Source organism: Leopardus geoffroyi, chromosome E3 (genome assembly GCF_018350155.1).
Source record: "Leopardus geoffroyi isolate Oge1 chromosome E3, O.geoffroyi_Oge1_pat1.0, whole genome shotgun sequence".
Taxonomy (NCBI): Eukaryota; Metazoa; Chordata; class Mammalia; order Carnivora; family Felidae; genus Leopardus; species Leopardus geoffroyi.
Window position 1 is genome coordinate 31,821,429 of NC_059340.1, and position 20,402 is coordinate 31,841,830.

At 48.5% G+C, this 20,402-nt stretch overlaps 1 protein-coding gene across 5 annotated transcripts in view; it reads right to left on the bottom strand.

The window, feature by feature from the left end:
- SNX29 (sorting nexin 29) overlaps nucleotides 1-20,402 on the bottom strand; it is a 493,450-nt gene that overhangs the window by 291,544 nt on the left and 181,504 nt on the right. For 3 of the 5 annotated variants that reach the window (XM_045460338.1, XM_045460340.1, XM_045460339.1), the window contains exon 14: nucleotides 7,680-7,762. The exons of the other annotated variants lie outside the window; for them this stretch is intronic. In XM_045460338.1, the coding sequence (XP_045316294.1) occupies nucleotides 7,680-7,762 (83 nt within the window). The remainder of the gene's footprint in view (nucleotides 1-7,679; nucleotides 7,763-20,402) is intronic. 5 annotated transcript variants of the gene reach the window in all.

Below are 20,402 nucleotides of genomic sequence, written 5' to 3' on the forward strand. Positions count from 1 at the left end.
GCAGAGTCAGGAGCCAGCCTTCCTCGTGACCAAAGCCGCCCGCCGCAGATCTAGACATCTGTGCACACGGGGGGCGGGACGCAAGGCCACCCAAGCAGAGACGGCCCACGCCTGCTGTGGTTTACACTACTGGATACAAAGTCAGGCCCCCCCACACCCAGGGACACACGCAGGCTCTAGCAATACCCCGCCCATGGCCATCCATCTCCACAGAAGCAGGGGCCTCGACTGTCCTGCCCTATTTTCTGGGAGCCCAGAGACACACAGGTCCCTGAGAGGAAGAAGCACACGCCATGTTCAACAGGACGTCAGCGAGCAGGCCACACGCAGGCAGAGATGCAACAAATCAGAGAGGCTGAGGACTTTTTTCTTCTTCTTCCGTTTCTTAAATTTTTTAAATTGCCCCCAAACTTCCATCATCTGTCAAGTTCCTCCCACTGTACCTCCTGCCTCACCGCCGGTGACTAGGACGGCCACTAGCAACAGAGCCCTCTGTCCCTGAGCCCACGACACGTTAATTAAATGGAGCCACCGACAAGAGCGTGCAGCCTTAAACCCATCACTACAGGAGAAGACGACGGTGGCCAAGGCAGGACAGTGGAGGGAGCCCAACGAGGGGAAGGCCAGGAGCGAGAGCCCCCGACACACCACAGACGGGGGTATTTGCAAAGACAGATTCCGAGAATTAAGAGCCCGGTCCCAGGACAGGAGGGATTCCACAGCTGGTAAAGAGCTGATCGTTCGCACAAGCCTATGAGCTACGGAAACCCAACTAAGGCTTGAAAACGGGCCGGGGAGCAAGGGTAGGAACTCAGGGCTGCACTCTCCTGTCACGTATGGCTGGATTCGGAGGCTCAAAGGACATGATCAGAACCCAGCTCTTCCCTGCCACCCGGCTCAGCTCCTCCCTGTGGGTGACGGCCTCACACGGAGACAAAAGAACTGTAGTGGCCCCAGCCTCCCAGGCCCCAACAGGAAAGAAGGGTGCCCCTGGCAGGAACACCGCTCCTCCTTGGCCCAGAGAGCCAGCTCCGATTCACAGGTAAATGCTCCTCGGGGGAGCCCGAGAGAAGGCCGACACTGAGCAAGGTTCTGCTGAGCGGCAAAGAGCCCAGAAGAAATCCCACGGGACGCCGAGAAAGCAGCCTCGTCGACCCCATCCGCGGCCGCCGCCCACATCTGAAGAGTAACACCAAGGGTCCTTCCAGCAGTGAGGTCCCAACCACACGGCGTGGGGGCTTCGTCTCCGGCGTCCAGGGCAGGCGGTGACGGGAACCATCCACAGGGGTTGGCACGGGCGACCCCAGGACACACGGTGCACAGGCACGGGCCGGGGCAGTGAGCTTTCCTGTCCCATGTGTGCCGCCCAGCAAAGGCCACAGCTCTCCTTTGAGGTCTCATTTTGCCCACGGGGAAACTCTGACAAAAAACCCCACCTTCAAAACATCGGCACCCCGGCTCAAGCTCCATAAGACCGTGATGACGATGGGCCCAGGGCCTGTCCACGGTCGAGTCAGTACCTCGAGTCAGCTTAGTAGCTGTGCTCGTTTCCTGTAGCTGCTGTAACAACCACAAACTCGGGGGCTTAGAACACCACAAAATTGTTGCCTCACAGCTCAGGAGGTGAGAAGTCTCGAAGGTCTTACAGGCTCCGGTCAGGCCGAAGGCAGGTCCGTGCTCCTCCTAGAGGCTCCAGGGCAGAGCCCATTCCCCGGGTCTTCCCAGTGTCTGGAACCTCTCAGACCCTCCTCCTTCCTTTCGTGAGGACCCTTGTGACCACGCTGGGGCCATCGGGAGAAACCAGGATAATCTCCCCTCGTCAAGATCCTTCACCTACCCACAGCTGAAACGTCCCTTTTGCCAGAGCAGGTAGCGTATTCACAGGTTCTGGGGATCGGGACACAGATGTCCCTGCAGGACCAGCATTCTGCCCGCCACAGTACCTTCCAGATGCCAGACTCTGACACGAGTGTGTGATCTCAACCCCCTCATCTAACACATAATCCTCACAAGGGCTTATCAAGTACATACTGTTTTCATTCTAACTTTAAGACTGTACCAAAGGGCTGTCAGAGGTATAAGGAGTGACCATAATGTCAACTACTAACTCGTACTGAACGGTTACAAGTCAGAGAAGATTCTAAAGGCTTCGTACTGATCTATGTCCGCTTTCCCCCAAAGCCTGCGAGGAAGTTACTACGGCAATTCCCCTTTTACAGAAGAAGAAACGGAGTCACAGAAAGGCCATGTGGCCCGTGAGTCAACTGTACAGGGGCGTCCTCGGTGTTCTTACACAGAAGTCATTCATCCACCCACATCTATCATGAGATGCCAGGACCAGGTGGGATGCCAGGTCTCCCCAAGGCTGCGGCCGCGACCGTCTCGCTCCGCGGCCACGGGTGGGATGAAGCGGCACCTTGGACAAAGACACCAGCCGAGGGCAGGACAAGCCTTCCTTCTTTCTCCGACGGCCAAAGCAGCAGAGCAGAAGCCCTGTCGCTACACTATGCTCCCGACCCAGCCCCGCCAGCATCTCCTCCCCGGAGGCCCCTCCGCAGCTGCGGCCCTCACAGCTCTTGGCAGGTGGACTCCATTCGGGGGCTGCATTTCCCCATGGAGACTTCCATCAGCGAAATACCCTCAGCCTCACCCCCCACCCTGTGGCTGGTTGGGGAGATTCTCGATCGTGTGCAGGGCACTCAAAGGTCCCCCATGGACTCTCTTCCCTCCCGGCCCCCACTGGGGGAGAAGGAATTCTGCAGACCCGACAAGCCCTCACAAGGGGAGTCCCTGGGTCTACACGTGGGGCAGTGTGTGAGGGACGGTGACAATGGCCGCAGGTCACGCTGTAGTTTCCTAGAGAGTCCTGTGTCTGTGTCTTACAGGGAACTGGAGAGACAGGGAGAGGAGCCGTCATTAAGTAGCATCTCGAAGCTGCAACAAAGTCATCTGCTGGCTACTGGTTAGGAGGCAAATACAAAACATGGACGTATCTCAGAAGATCACGTTCTCTTCCTTGCTCTCACCATCAACTACCATGTGACACAACTAGCACAGCACCCTGTTAAACCACAAGCTGAAAAGGAGAAAAAGGACCACGGAAAGACCAGCAGGTGACAGTGTCTCTCCAAGTAAAGGCTTACCCCGGTCGAGACCTTTCCCTCACCAGGTCTGGGACACATTAAGCCACTGAACAGCTGAAGCGCCCAACCAGTCCCCCCTTCTCTGACTCAGCAGGCCACCATCAGGGCAGACTCCAGCTCCCCAAGTTGAGAAGGCCAGAAGAATGAAGTACCTGAGCATCAGATCTGGGCCTTCCAGCTTCTCCCTACTGATGGATGAACTGCTCCTCTGATTGTACATCATTCCCTGCAAGTTTGGCTAATGTGAGTCGACTCTTGAGAGAATGAGCCGGTCTTGGCGGACACAACCTATCAGGGATCCGAATAGGTTCGCCTGCTCCTCAGCCCCCTCGGGCAAGAGTCCAACTTGTCACAGTACGCTTCAAAATTCAGCGAAGCCGGAGAGGAAAACATTCGTCTGGAGAGTGATCTCCTTGTGGCCCTCCCCTCCGTAAGTGCCAGCGCCCGGTGCTGGAGAGGAGAGTCGGTGCCTCGACTCCTTGACACAACTGCTCCCAGGCCCAGGGAGAGTCACGCTGTGAGCCTCACTGTCCAGCCAGTTCTCTGTGGGCGTGGAAGCCCTTATGCCACAGCTCTAAGGCTGGAGGGGAACAGACGACACACCCTGGGATGACAAGAGATCCAAAACCTCAGGCGAAGGTGTTTTAAGCTGTTGGGAAAGCTGATCTCACTGAGGAAACCTAGCACTTGAGGGGAGGAACAACCCAACCTCACTTCTGGACATCAAGAAAAAACAAAAATTTTCCTTCAGTTATTTCATGAGGCCACCAAAATCCTAGTCCAGACTTTGCTGACTAAACCATGGTTTTCTTAGAGGAATTATACCATTCTTTTAAAAAAGGAAAAGGGTGCAAATCTGAAATCTAAGATCCAGAAAATTAAAGGGTGTCAACAATCTATTCTCAAGGTTCGTTTTTGTTTTTGTTTTAACTCCCAGAGGCATTTCCACAACAATGAAGGTGGGGGTCTCAACACAGCCCTCAGACTTCTCTTCAGCCCTGAAGGCATTTAGGGCTTAAAGTGGTTTTTCACTCTTTTCCCTACTGATGAGTGCTCACACTTTCATAAAGAAATTGTTGCCAAAAGACAAAAGGGATCCTTATATCCTTGAACTAAAAGACTCATATTGTGGAAAATGCATTCTGAATCCCCACCTGGAATCTGGGAAGCTGGCACGCATCTCTAGCTCCAGCCCCGTAACACCAGGAGCCACGGCCATCAGAGATCAGAACGGACTCTCGGGCTCTCCTACTGCCCCTGCCCCTGCCCCTCCAACTCCTCACATACCCCACGCCATCCCAGCCTGGCCAAGACACCCCAAGCTGCCACAGCCTGATAAGGGTCCACGCTCATCATTTCAGCGTGAGTCAGCAATAGCTGGGCTTGAGCACTGAGTCCCACTTTGCTGGACTAACAGAGGGCATCACGTGAAAGTGAGGTAAAAGCTCTCTGAAAGAGCCCCTTGCTTTGGGGGTTTTTTTAAGTTTATTATTTTCACAGAAATAAAGAGAATGAGCAGGGGAAGGACAGACGGAGGGGGACAGAGATCCCAAGCGGGCTCTGTGCGGACAGCAGTGAGCCGGGAACTCACGAACCGTGAGATCATGACCTGAGCTAAAGTCGGACACTTAACCTACTGAGCCACCCAGGTGCCCCCCCCCCTCCCCCCCGCCAGAGAGTAACTTGTGGTGAGGCTGCTTCGCGGTGCCGGGCACGGAGGAGGCGCTCACTAGCATTTCTGAGTGCAAACTACAGCACTTAATAAGCAACAGAGCCTCCATCAGGGTACGCCGACGCCCAAGGGCCTTCATAAAAACCTTCTGCTGACAGAGGACCCACAGGTAAAGTAGATGGTCTTGAAGGGCATTCCCGGTAGTAAGAGCAGTTAACAACTGCTACCACACGGAGTACAAAATACGCTACACGGTCTCAGCTCTAATCTGTTCCAGGGCTGTCTTGGCATCCTGAAGGCACATACCCTGCTCTGGCTCAGAACTCTCAGCCTATGTCTTAGGACAGGGAACTCCAGCTGCAAACAAACAACAACAACAAAAAAAAAACTACGCTCCACACTGCAGGTTCCATGGACCCATTTGTTGGAGGAAGACTCCCAAAGTGCTCACACGCCAAAATGCATTTTACAGCGTTGAGGGTTTTAAATCCAACACAAGCCCAGCAGAGGTTCCTTTTTCCTAGGTTTAATTTTCTTACTGCACCAAGTCAAAGTTCTGAGCAGGCAGAGTACAGATATCTCCAAAGGCAGTGGGGTGCAGACTACACATTACGGGCGTAAGAGTCACGTATCTAGACAAGCAAACGTGGGGTCCATCCGAGATCCAATGCAACAGCTCCTGAAGGGAGGAGCCCTCTTCTTGCCTGAGAAGCGGCATATTTACCAAGTTCCCCAGGTACTTCCCTTTGCACACAAGAGTTTAAGAACTCTGCAAGGCAGGGGCGCCTGGGTGGCTCAGTCGGTTAAGCGTCTGAATTTGGCTCAAGTCATGGTCTCGCGGTTCATGGGTTCAAGCCCCTCATTGGGCTCTGTGCTGACAACTTGGAGCCTGGAGCCTGCTTGGGATTCTTTCTCCCTCTCCCTCTGCCTCTCCTCTGCTTGTGCTCTGTCTCTCAAAAATAAATAAATCTTAAAAAAAAAAAAAATTTAAAACAAAGAACCAGGGATTTGGAGAAAATGACCTGAGTTCATTTCCACCTGAGAATCACATACAAGCCCCTTAAGCTCTCCTGAGCCTCAAATAAGAAACTTTTTAAAGTAGAGCAAAAATACCCACTCCTCACAGGGTGATGGAGTCAAATGAAAAAGGACTTGAAGCTGCCTGGAAATGGTAAAGGACAGACAAATACTACTCATTGAGACACGTCATGGGTGGGCCAGGCAGCTACAAAGCTAGGTGCTGGGGACACAAAGATGGCGAGCGAAAAGTAAAAGACCCACACACACCTAACTGCACGAGGTGAAATGAATGCAGGGCTGTAACAGCAGTATCTGTTTGAGAAGGTGATGAGCCCACAGAGGAGGACTCAACTGACTCTGTAGTGATAACCCCCTAGACTGCTAACAGGCACAGACCAACTGGAAATGAAGCGAGGCATGTGATCAGAGGAAAAAAGAAAAACACACACACATTGAGGCCGATCAAACAGAGACCATAATAAACACAAAAGCTTTAAACAAAACTCAAGCCTTTCTGTTATTAATATTCAAACCACATCCCAATTCCAATCCTGTCTCCCTCTATAACAAAGAAAAATAACTACCATTTACCAAACACTAATTACATGCCAGGTGCAACAGTGGAAACTTCTTCACGTTCATTGTTTCAGGAAAACCCCACAACAACTTCTGTGATGTTGGTGGGATGTTTCCACTTATACATGGCAAAATAATTCCAAGACATCAAGTTATACTGGCTGAGCCTGGCTTCAAGTGCAGGTCTGGCTGACACCCAAGACCTGGGAGCCCGGAGGGTCTACCCCTTTGTTAAAATGTCTACACTCCAAGAGCTCACTTGCATGTAAGACAGTCTTTCAATGCTAAGTTGGCTGAAAGGCTGCAGGACGTTTCAGCCAAAGTTAAACACCCTTTCTTCCTGCTGAACTGAGAAATGTTCTGGTTGATTCATGACAGTTCAACTGTAGCCAAAATGCAGAGAGGAAGCATAGGGTATCACCTCATTTAGTGAAATCTTGGTCAAGAGATCATTTTTCTATCCCCTTTTATTTCTTTTTTTTTTTTTTTCAACGTTTATTTATTTTTGGGACAGAGAGAGACAGAGCATGAACGGGGGAGGGGCAGAGAGAGAGGGAGACACAGAATCGGAAACAGGCTCCAGGCTCTGAGCCATCAGCCCAGAGCTTGACACGGGGCTGGAACTCACGGACCGCGAGATCGTGACCTGGCTGAAGTCGGACGCTTAGACTGCGCCACCCAGGCGCCCCTATCCCCTTTTATTTCTGACTAGCTACAATTTGCTCAGTACTTAGCCTATAGTAGGCAATATGCTAAGATGTCTATGTACCTACCTCATGAGGTAGGGACTGTCAACTAACCCTATTCTACCAATGAAGAAATTATCATACAGAGAGCTTGAAAACAAAACAAAACAAAACAAAACCAGAATTGGAGCTAGAGCCTGGTCAGCCTAACTCCACAGATCTGATTCTCCACCACTTTGGGGTTCTGTTGCTTTCACCACTAGCCTGATGGGACTTAATCATTCTATAAGGTTTGTTATCTGGCAATTATCTCAAGACCCGAAACATATAAAATTCCTTAAGTATACAAACTGATACAATTGTTGCTAGTGATCTAGCAAGGATGTCTTACCAGATTCAGCAAGAAAACACAACAGGATGTTCCATCTGATTAGTTTTCTAGAATCCTGACCAGTACTGTGTTTGTGATTCACCTGCATATGCACTCATCACATGTTGAGTGCCTACTGTGTGCCAGGCACAGAGGCTATAAAGATTAAAAAGCTTGGCCCGCTCCCCACCCAAGCTCAGTCTCCTCCTCACCTTCAGCTGTTTGACCTTCTCTTTTCAGCATCTGGACAGCTCCTACATATTTCTTCAGTTGGACTTTGAGCACCTCGTTTTCTCTGCAGGTACAAGAATGTTAAAAAATACGTTTTTAAAAAATGGTAATATAGACCGAAGTTGGGGGGAGGGGGAAACTGTGTAAAGAAAAACACACAAGGTGCATCTTATAAATATTATTACATTTTTCTGTTTTAGCGATCACCACTGGAGAAGACTACACCACATAGGGCACATTTGAAGAATCGCTTCAAAAACCATTCACTCATAATGAAAATCAGTACTAACTGGTTCCAGTTCCCACAAAGTCAAGATGCTGACATGTGTTGTGCTCTATTCTGTATCAGGCACTAGGTAATATTCTCTCCATTTATAGAAGCATGTACTAAAAAATACCATGTACTCAACCTAGGGAATACTCATTATTTTTATTAACTGCTACATGCAACAAACATTTAGTATTTGCCAGGCATCATGTGACATCTTTATCATCTAACGCTTCCAATGTGTTGTCACAATGCTCATTTTACACACGAGGAAACTGAGGCATAACGAGGAGAAGCAGCTAAGCCCACACATACCTCCACATAAGACCATACTATGGAACACAGAACTTAGGCTGCAAGAAGACTCTACAAAATTCACTCCCCAGGTATACTGGCTAAGGAAAAGAACATGAGAACCAGGAGAAGAAAAATGTTGTTTATTATGTACCACATAGATCAGACTTTACCCAGGTCACTTCAGTGAATCAAGCATGCATGCATTCATTCATTCTTCATTTGTTTGAAAAACGTTTGAGTGTCTATCATGTATTAGGCACAATGATCCAATATTATGCTTCTCAGGTGACAGAGCAGAAATTCTCGGGGCACAGATAAGGTCTGTGACTAAGGTCACATGGCCAAGGTCAAGGTCAAAAGTAAGGCACACTCCCAAGACACAAACCCAGGTCGCTCTGCCCACAAGGCCCAGAGGATCCTTCCTCAGTCTCCTTTGGGAGTTGGACTTGGTTTCTCATAAGTGTCACCACCCCCCTACCCTCCAGCCATGGGAGAGGTGCCTCTCCCACATTCTCTGCTTGTACTCCTCCCACCCAAAGGTCTGGAATCTGAGTGCCTTTTTTTTTTTTTTTGTAATGTTTATTTTTGAAGTGGGGAGGGGTAGAGAGAGAGAGAAAGAGAGAGAGAGAGGAGAGCAGAAGATGTGAAGCAGGCTCCAAGCTGACAGCAGAGAGGCTAATGTGGGGCTCGAACTCACAAACCATGAAGATCATGACCAGAGCCAAAGTTGGACGCTTCACCGAATGAGCCACCCAGGCCTCCTGAACCTGAATGCCTTTAAATACCAGAAACCATTTCCTCAGTATGACAACAGCTTTAAGACTGGGTTTCTTTTATAAATATAAAAATTTAAATGCTCATCACAAAATAATCAGAGGACATTTAAGCAGGAATGTAAAAGTCACGTGAGAGCCCAATACCATGAAATCAACTCTGGTGACATTTTTATAGCTGTCTGTATCACACCTCTCTCTAGGCACGCACCTATATACCAGGTAAGTATCGTTTTTCCTGGATGAAGCATCTTTCACACTCTTTTCTTTCTGAAGTCTTTTTTCCTTTTTTTACCGCTCCACTCACCATCCTTCCTCATGGCAACCAATGTGGAAACCCAGCAAACCAGCTGTTATAAATCTTGTCACAACTGGGTTGCCTTGTTTAACAATTCACCACAGGAAGCTTCCAACTCAACTCAATCCATTTACGGATGGAAATACCAGTCCTTGGTATGATGTGCACCCACATTTACGCAGTGTAAAAACTCTAGACTGCCCATCGCCGGTTCTGTTTTCGATGCATCCAGCTACACCTCAGCCCTGCATTTGCCTTTTCGTTTTCCTGCACTTTTGGCGGAAAGAACATCACCAAGTAGAGACTCTACCCCATCCTTGGGCAACCGCTGAGGACACTGCATTCATCTTGGAAGCTCTAGAGAGTACGCCACAGAGGGTCCCTTAATCACCTCCCCCTCGCAGACAGCGCCTCTCAGATGTTCCTCAAGGCGTCCACACTCTCCCCACCTGTGACATGAACAGCCAATGTCTGAAGCTAAGCACCAAGTCCTGGAAAGGCCTGTGGGAGGGAGACACTCCCAACACACGTGGACTGTACCGCTTATTTTCTGGAATTGTCTCTGCAGGGTCTTGTCACTCATCCCGATCTGTTCCTCACCCCATGTGGGAATTCAAGTCACACAGGACCTGAAAACTAGGGAACGCTATTTATCTGCATTTCTATATGGCCTAATTTGACAAGGGTTCGTGGCAGATCCATCCTCCACATGGGGGAACGTGCAGGCTGGTTTGGGCTGACGGACAGGTGAACTGAGTCGAGTTCTGGCTGCTCAGGCTCCTGTCATGTGCTCACAGCACATGGACCGACTCTCAGCCCCCTTGTTCCTCAGTGACACCGCAGCCAGCATGGAAACATCTCAGGGGCTCGCTTTTCTGGTTTGGATCCTTTACTAGTCTCTTAAGATTCCATGTAAAAATTAGATGTGAGAGATGAAAACCAAGGTTTTTAATATAGACGGATTTCCATCAAAATGATGAGAAACTGTGAGAGTACCTCAAACCACTGGATGAATACCTTTGGGAGGCACAAATTCATCCCAGACAATTCTGCAGCAGTCAACTTGTCTGCCTTTTGCAGGAAGTTAACACTTTCAGGTCACTGGGAATGAAGTCCTTTTTGTTCAGTTTTTTTTCTTTATTTTTTTTATGTTTATTTTTGAGAGAGAGAGAGAGAAGAGACAGAGTGTGAGCAGGCGAGGGGCAGAGAGAGAGAGAGTCACAGAATCAAAGCAGGCTCCAGGCTCTGAGATGTCAGCACAGAGCCGTCATGGGGCTTGAACCAACCGTGAGATCATGACCTGAGCCGAAGTAGGACACTTAACCGACTGAGCCACCCAGGTGCCCCTTTTTTGTTCAATTTTTATTTTGAAAGAATTACAGAGATTCACATGAAGCTGCAAAGATAATACCAAGAGCTCCTATGCCCTTGGCCCAGTGTCCCCAGTGGTTACAGCTTACGTACTACCTACGAAGCGACAGTAAACGCAGGAGTCTGACACGGGCATGAAATATGTGTGTGCGTGTGTGTGTGTGTGTGTGTGTGTTTCTGTCCAGCCCACTACTTTCATTGATGCCCCTAAGAATCCTCTCCCACAGTGTGTCTCTTAACGTGGAATACAGACTAAAATGGCACAACAGTCACACAGGCTACACCAACGAGTAAAGCAAACCAGGTCTAAAAGGGAGTAGGGGGCAGGAAGCTATGAAAACCAGGGAGCTCCTGCCCCACTACAAAATTTTTTAAAAACTTAAAATATTACTGGGATGCCTGGCTGGCTCAGCCATTTGGAAGAACAAGCCCCACAGTGGGTACAGAGATCACAAAAAAAAAAAAAAAAAAAAATAGTAATAAACTTAAACACACACACACACACACACACACACACACACACACACACACTACCAGGCCAAGAAAATAATTCCCAGGCTCTGGACGACTAATATGCAACCAGCTGACAGGACTTTAATTTGTAGCCGGAAGAGCCACAGAGAATCCATTATTCTTATTACACAGGTCTGTTATGATTATCAAATTAAAAATGCCTTTCTGTTTGACACCTCACGAGACAACGGAATGGGTTAGTCGATTAAATGAGCCCTAACTAGACAAGGGCTCCAAGATCCTCTGAGCGCGTGCAAGACGGGGGTGGCCATGTAGGCCCATTTTCATGAGGGCCTGCCAGCCACCCCACGCCCCACCGCCAGGGGCCGGTCAGCCTCAGCGGCGAAGGGGCAAGGGGAGCAGGGCAGACCAAAGCCTGGGGGTGGCTCCGGGTGCATCGGCTCACGGGCAAGGCGTCTTCAGAGCTGGGGGGACCTAGCCTCTCTGCTACACCCCACCCACTTCCACACAGCCCAGAAGGTCCTGCACGCAGGCAGTATTCCAACAGACTCCTCTAAAGGATGAGGCCACAGGGCTTTTATTTTTAACCCTTTCCTCCCTTGGTCGATCCCTGATTTTCTAGAGCTAAGTCATGTTTGCCAACAAAAAACACCCGCACCGCCTAGTCTCTTAAGTTGGAGATGTAAAGAATCTGCTCAGAAAACGTAAACAAAATGCTAAACAGGAAGAGGAAGCTGCTAGGCAGCAGGCCACCGCTTCACCTCCTGGGTGTGGGGAGGCACCCCCACCCTGTCTACACTGGCGACACGTGGCTGGAGAGCCTGGGAGGAGGAGAGCTCTGATGGAGGAAGCACGGATGGTTGCCTCCCTGTCCAGTAAGACCGTAGAGCAAGCCCCTCCTCTCCCTTTCAGAGGACTCTCCCCTTCTTTGCTGCCAGGGTGCACATCACTCAGACGAACATCGCCCCACCACATCTAGCTCTCTTTGTAACCAGCGGAGTTGATTAAACCCTGATGTGCCATTCAAAGAACCATCTACAAAAGTTTGGGGTGGGATGCCGTCGTTGCTAAGAACTGCCCACGCCCAGACCTCCTAGGGGCACAGGCAGCTCCAGAGTCCTGAGAGTATGGCCACTTTCTCCCCATCCACCCGAGAAGTTACTGCTGCTGCAGGTACTGCTGGGAGCTTCACAGCCTGTATGGGACAAGTCAGCAACCCACCTGTTAACAGTTGGCCTCTTCCCAAGGATCTGGTCTCTCAGCTCTAACTCACCCTCTGCCTCAAATTGGGGGGGGGGGGGGGGGGCGACTCAGTCATCACAATGGAGACAACGAGAAAACCACTCAACAAGAAGGAACAGGGAGGGGTAGGGGCTCCATCAGGCAGACCCAGTCTTCGGGACCCAAGCAACTGTAGCGGGAATCTAACCTCACAAAGGTAAACTTACAGAAAGCCCCCTTCCTCACCCCTTGCCAGTTCTCCCCCCCACCCCAGGGACCCAACTCCCTCAATCAACGAGCAAACACACAGAAAGAGAATGAACTGGAACGTAATTTTCCAAATGTGGTACATTCCCAAGACAATTGAGCAATTCACCAAACTTTTTTTAAAAAATATTTAGTCTTCTAGATTTTTTTAGAGCTGATTTTCCATATATTGCAGTGATATACAGAATATTTTGAAAACAAAACAAGTTTAAAGATTTGCAAAAATCAGTGGAGTGAAAGAAAACTGAGAAGTCTGCAGGGGGCACGCAGGCGTGGCCCGAACCATGAACCTGATACACAGTGACCAAAATATGGAGAAGCAGATCCTTAATACAGCAGTATTTTAAGTGTACTTCCTAAATTGCACTCCAGGGGGTGACAAAGGGCATGGAAAGAGGACCATGGGGATTACAGTTAGACACAGTCACGGAAAGATGTGCCGAACAACTTCCTTCTCTCACCACCCCCACTGCCCACCCCTTCCCCCGCCGCCTCAAAGCTCCTCAGAGGCCCCAACGTGTTTATGCACACTGGCCACCCAGTAACCCCTCCAACCCTACGGTTTGTGAGATGCTGCTTTTTCAGATTGGACACAGCCCCTTAAGACCGGGAGACAAATTTTAGTGGCAAAGAACCAAGTCTGTTAGAAAAGTGTGGCCCGTGTGGACGGTGGCAGAGGTGGGCATTTGAGATCTTCAGGTCTTCCTTGAAATCCCTCCGTGCCAGCCAAGAAATGAGAAGCACCTCAGTGCCAAGTCCTCCTACAGGGAAGCCCTGCGCCTCACTCACAAGCGTCCCTCTCATATCCACAACACAACAGGGTCTGCCTGTGTGAAGCACCCAATGGCAGAGACGCTGCAGACAGGCTCTTGGGGAGTCTGCGCAGCAACCATGCAAGATGGGTCAGGATGATCCCCCAATTTTATCACCTTCATCGTCCAGATGAAGAACCCGAGGCTCCAAGAGGTTCAGTCGCCAACCCAAAAAATCACACAGAAAGTTCCAGGCAGGGCCACAATTCGCACAGAAGCATCTCCAAGTCCTTGTTCTTTTACTGTGTCAACACTCACTCTCAGCGGATCACCTCAGGAGGTTGGTTTCACTGCGCCCATTTTACAGATGGGGAAGCCAAGGCCCGGGGAGTCGAACCTGAGATTCAAACCGATGTCCCTTACCTCCCAAGTCTCATGTTGTTCCATATACATTTAGGGAATTAAGCAAATGGGCAGAGCCAAAAACTTCAAGCCCTGAAGGATTCCACTGAACAAGGAGGGCTGAAGAGCACGGGTGTGCACACGCCCTCGGTTGGTCAGGTCCCGGGCCAATGTGAACAGGACTCTCCCCACCGCCAAGCTTTGTTCAGAGGTGGACTTCAGAGGTGGAATTTCCAAGAGGTGCACAGCAAAGCCTCTGCCATCCATCATCAGAAATCTCACGAATGGAAATGGCAGGTCAGAGGTGAGCTTTAGCAAACAGGAAATCGACAGCCTCAAGAATTGTACACCTTTGACCCTAAAATACCAGGTCTGGGAATCCACGCTCCGGAAACGAGGAGAAGTCTCAAAACACACACAAGGATGTGACGACTGTATCTGCAAGAAACTGGTTACAGACTCTATGCGTGAGTATGGGGGGTGGCTAAATTACAGAGAAGTCACGTACAACAAGACCCTGTGGAGATGTTACATGTATGGTTTGGTACGTACCACAGAAATATGGAAACCACACGTCGGCAGCACTCATTTCTCAACAATGCTATCAGGAGACACATTTAAGTTTTCCATCAATATACTTTACCAGGTGAACTAGGGGGGAAAAAAGACTTTAAAATAAGATTAGATCTAATTGGGGGGGGGGGCCCTCCATCTAATGCATCCACTTCACGATAAAAGACTGAATGCTTTCCCAGAACAAGTCAAGGAAGTCACCCTCATCACCACTCCCACTGCGCACAGTGTTACATGTTCTAACCAGTGAAGGCAAGCCAAAAAAGAGAGCATCCGGTTTGGAAAGGAGCAAGTGACACAGCCCCTCCTGGCAGATGACCTTATTTTCTACACGGGAAATCCCAAAAATCAAGCACCTTTAAATTGCCTGAGTTTTTAAAGGTCACGTGCAAAAAAAATGTGTTGCTATACGTCAGCAATGAACAGATTAGAAGGCAAAATTCTAAGAGTCATTCATCATAGCTCCAGAAGAGGAAATGGACGGGTGTAAATTCAATAAAATACATGCAGGAGATGGAGGCTGCAAACTACACAGCACAAATGGAAGAAATAAAAACATAACTACATATACAAGAAATATCAGGTTCATAGGTTGGCAGACGCCATAGAGTTAAGATATCAATCAACAAACTGATCCATCAATTTCTTGCAATCAAATCCCTGATTTTTTTATAGATGTGCCCTCGCTGATTCTAAAATATATATGAAAAGGCACAGAAACTACAACAATCAAAATCATTTTGAAATAGAAGCACAGTTTTGGAGGACTCACATTACTGAATTCTAAGACTTTCTATAAAGGTACAGCAATCAAGGAATATGGGAGACCAATAGAATAGAACCAAGAGTCCAGAAAAAAAAACTCACAAATCTGGCCAGGTCATTTTTTCCTTTTTTTAAGATTTTACTTTTCAGAGGCACTTGGGTGGCTCAGTTGGTTAAGTGTCCGACTTTGGCTCAGGTCATGATCTCGCAGTTTGTGAGTTCAAGCCCCGCGTCAGGCTCTGTGCTGACAGCTTGCTCAGAGCCCGAAGGCTGCTCCAGATTTTGTCTCCCTTTCTCTCTGGCCCTCCCCCACCCACACTCTGTCTCTCTCAAAAATAAATAAACATTAAAAAAAATTTTTTTAATATTTCACTTTTCAGTAATCTGAGCACCCAACATTGGGCTCAAACTTACTACTCTGAGACCAAAGTTACACGCTCCACCGACTGGGCTAGCCAGGTGCCCGTGGCCAAGTAATTTCTGACCATGGCACAAAGGGAACTCAGGAGAAATAATGGTCTTCTGGATACTTGGTTTTGGAACAACTACACATCCATTTGCAGAAAACTCACCTTCAACTAACACCTCACACCTTTTACAAATACTAACCTAAACTGGATGATGGATAAACATAAAACATACAACTCTAAAACTTGTGAGAAAATCTGCATGCCTAACCGGGATTAGGCACAGAGTTCTTCTATTTAACACCAAAAGCAGGATTTGTAATAGAAAAAAGATGTTAAACTGGATTTGCACTGCAAAAGACACTGTTAGCATGAAAAGACCAGCTACAGACTGGGAGAAAATACTTATAAATCATACAGATGACGAAGGACTTGTATCCAACGTTTAATAAAGATCTCTCCAAACTCAAGGAAATACTACCACCCAATAAGAAAAGAGGAGAGGCAAACACATTTGAACAGACATTTCATCAAAGATATACAGACAATAAACACGCACATGAAAAAATGCTAAGTATCATTAATCATCAAGGGAATACAAATTAAAGCCAGGGAGAGAGCACTACAAACTTACTAAAACACCTAAAAAGCTTTCTAAGAACAGTAGTAAGTGTGGAGGAAGGGACACGCTCCTACACGGCCAGTGGAAATGGGGGAGAGCACAGCAGTGTTTTACCGGGTCAAACACATTTGTCAAATAACCCAGCAACTCCCTTCCTTGGATTTTTCCCGGAAAAATAAAAATTTATTGTTCATACAAAATTTCTACATGAAGGTTGAGAACAGTACTATTCACAATCCCCAAAATTGGAACCAAGTGTCCTTTGGTGGGTCAAGAGTTGAATAAACGAGGGCCCATCCACACAAAGGACCACCACTCATCATGCAAGGCCATGTACTACTGATGGGTAGCTCCTTGGGTCAATCTCAAAAGCGTTTGTTAAAACCAGTCTCAAAAGGCTATACACGCTATGATTCCATGTACAAGACATTCTAGAAAAGGCCCAACTACAGAGGTGGAAAACAGGTCAGCAGCAGACAACCTTGTCAGGGGCACCAATGACCACAAAGGGGAGGCAGGTGAGACCTTCCGGAGCTGATGAAACTATTCCGCAGCAGCAGGGAGGTGACACTCATCCGTGCGGGTCTTACAACTCCCAACTATATGTCTTTAAGAAGTGAATTTCACCATATGTACATTAAATCCAAAAACCGGTTAATATAAAGGAAAAGAAGGTAAGACCATATTCACTACTGGCCCAGCCACGGGGCATCCCCCCACTGACCCCCATCCATCATATGGGCACCTAAAAAAGACACCGTAAAGCTGGCTGTTAATTGCGGGCAGGAAAAAAAACTAAGAGTAACAAAGTCACCTCCTTTCCACTATCTCTGTACCTTTTCTGCATCTTTTCTTTTTTTTTTTTAATAAAATACACACAACATAAAATTTACCGCCTTCAACCATTTTTTACATGTACAGTTCGGTGGTACCCAGTACATTCACAGTGTCGTGCGGCCATTTCCAGAACTTTTGTCATCCTGCATGGACACTGTACCCACTGAACAACTCCCCAGTCCCACCCTCACCGCACACCTCGCCAGCCCCTGGCACCCACATCCCACTGTCTGTCTCTGTGATTAATACCCCCTTTAGCTTTTAAGGGGAGGACTGGCCCAGGGTCACCATCAACAGTGGTACACCTGTGAACAGAGCTTTGGGGAATGAGGCGGCCTGTCGTCAATTCAAAACTCGGTTTGAAACGTGGCCCCCAAGACTCTGTGAGCCATGATCAAGAGCCATTTTAGGACCTCTCAACAAGACAAGCCCCCAGCCTAGCCTAGCTTGCTCAGGCTTCCAACGCACAGAGGTGCACATTCCCACGCTGGCTCAGCACCATCAAAATCGCTAGATTGGATAGAAGCCTGAGGTCTCCTTCTGAGACCCTGACTTGACTTTAGAATCCAAGAAGAAGCTCAACTCTAGATTCGACTATTTTATTGCCACCTTTCAATTCTTTGAAAACTGACACCTCACATCCAGAACATAACTTGCCTTCAACTGCATACAATACAAAACAGCGCGAGAACAGAGCCAGACGATTGGATTTAACCTCCACTCAACACTGCACAGTGTTACCCACAACCTTCAGTCCATCCTGACCAGGGAGCGGCCGGACTGTTTGCCACAAGGGGCTATCAATTCATTCTCGTTCATCCAGCAGGAATTGACTGAGGGCCAGGCACAATGTAAGGAGAAGGGAATGCATCAATAAACAAAAAAGACAATTCTCTGGCCTCTTGGAGCTGCATTTAGTTCTCAATTTTATTTTTCCAATTCAACACGTAGAGGGTACAATGCTGGTGGGTTCTGCTAACAAGGTTATCACAAAGCATCTACTAAACAGGGCTGGGTGCAGAAGGCCTGAGGTTGCACAAAACAGACAAGAACGCTCTACCCTCCTGGGGTTCACAAGGCAGTGGGCCAGAGACACCAGCCCTGGCAACCACGAGCGGAGCAGAAGAGTCAACTCCAGCGGCCCGCATAGGAAACCAAGCATCTAGGGTCAGACACACCTGGATTCGACTCTCAGCTCCAGTTTTTTCTTTCTTTATCTTTACCTTTCTTTTCCTTCTTTCTTTTCTATCTTTATCTTTCTTTATCTTTATCTATCTTTATCTTTCCTTTCTTTATCTTTCTTTATTTCTATCTTTCTATCTTTATCTGAGGGGTGCCTGGGTAGCTCAGTCAGTTAGGCATCTGGCTTCGGCTAAGGTCATAATCTGGCAGTTCATGAGTTCAAGCCCTGCACCAGGCTCTGTGCTGACACCTCAGAGCCTGGAGCCTGCTTCAGATTCGGCGTCTCCCTTGCTCTCTGCCCCTCCCCCACTCACACTCGGTCTCTCTCAAAACAAACATTTTTATTATGCTTATTTGAGAGAGCAAAAGGGCCCATGCATGCACACAAGTCAGGGAGGGTCAGAAAGAGAAGGAGAGAGAGAATCCCAAGCAGGCTCTACACTGTCAGCGCAGAGCCCAGTGTGGAGCTCGAACTAATGAAACCATGAGATCACGATCTAAACAGAAATCAAGAATCAGACGCTTAACCAACGAAGCCACACGGGCAGCTCTCAGCTCCAGTTCTTACCAGTTCTGTGACGACACCTGAAGGGCAAGGGGGGTGGCGGTGGTAGGTGACGACGGGCGGCAGCAGCAGGGACAGCGGCACCACCACCTGAACGCACCTAGTGCTCAACGGGCCTCAAGGTCTGTTCTCAACGCCTCCGGGTGGGCAATCCCTAAAGGGCAGCCATGGAGAGGCCCATCCCGCGACGGAAGCAGTCTGCCAGCAGCCGAGTAAGTGAGCTCGGAAGATGGTCCAGGGCCGACTGGTGCCGTGAAATGACGGCAGCTTCCCCCAACACCTGACCGCAACCTCCCCACAGCCTGAGCCACAAGAGTCCAGCTAAGTCGTGTCCAGATTCCTGACCCATATAAACGAGGACACGAAACTGTTGTTTTCCTGTGCTACGTTGTGGGGTCACTTTTTACAGAATTGATAACTAAGATGCTTTACACATATTCATTCATTTAATCCCAACAATTCTCTGAGGTCCTTTTATCCCGGATCTCAGAACAGAGGTGAGGAGAACAGAGGACAAGTAACGAGCCTGAGGTGATGAATTCCTCCGACCCATCTCTCATCTGTCCGTGTCACGGTCTCACAGTCAGGGCGACGTCTCAGCAAATGTGTGCAGCAGGGATGTCCCTTTCTGCGCTTCAGTTCACTTGCCTCAATAAGGTAAAAATACTGAGGACTTAACCAGGACGTTGTAGAAGGTACCTGATGTGTTCAACTCACTACCAGGCATTATCTCAGGAACAGAGATGATGAGGGGAACAGGACAGACAAGGTCTCTACCCTCAGGAAGGAGACAATCACAGAGGGGAGGTATGCACACCAGGAAACAAACAGACTTTAGAAATAATGAGGACCATAAGAGCTAACCCAAACCACACCGACAGAATGGCAGAAACCCAGAACACTGACAACACCAAATGCTGGCACAGACGTGACGCATCAGGAACTCTCATTGCTGGTGTGAAGGCAAAACGGTACGGTCACTTTCGAACACAGTCTGGTAGTTTCTTACACTCTAAACACACTCCTACCATACAATCCAGCCACCACACTCCTTGGTATTCATCCAAAGGAGTCGCAACTATGTCCACACAAAACCTTGCAGATAATATTTATAGCTGTCTTCTCCCTAACTGCCACAAGAGGGGAGCCATCAGACATCTTTCCCTAAGTGACTACCTAAACAAACCAGCATATGCAGACAAGGAGTATTACTCAGTGATGAAAAGAAAGGAGCCACAACAGCCATGAAAAGACAGAGGAAACTGGACCGCATACTGCTAAGCGAAGGAAACCAATCTGAAAAGGCTACAGACTAGGATTCCAATGACATCATATTCGGGAAAAGGCGAAACTATGGAGACAGTAAAAAGATCAGTGATTAGGAGGGAAGGGTCAACAGGCAGAGCACAGGGGATTTTTAGGGCAGTGAAATTACTCTGTATGACACAACAATGGCGGACACACGTCCCTGTACATTTGTCCAAACCCACAAAACATAGACAAGCAAGAGCAAACACTAATGTCCACTATGGACTTGAGTTAATAATAACATATCAAGGGGTGCCGGGGTGGCTCAGTCACTTGAGCATTCGACTTCGGCTTGGGTGGTGATCTCGCAGTTCCTGAGTCC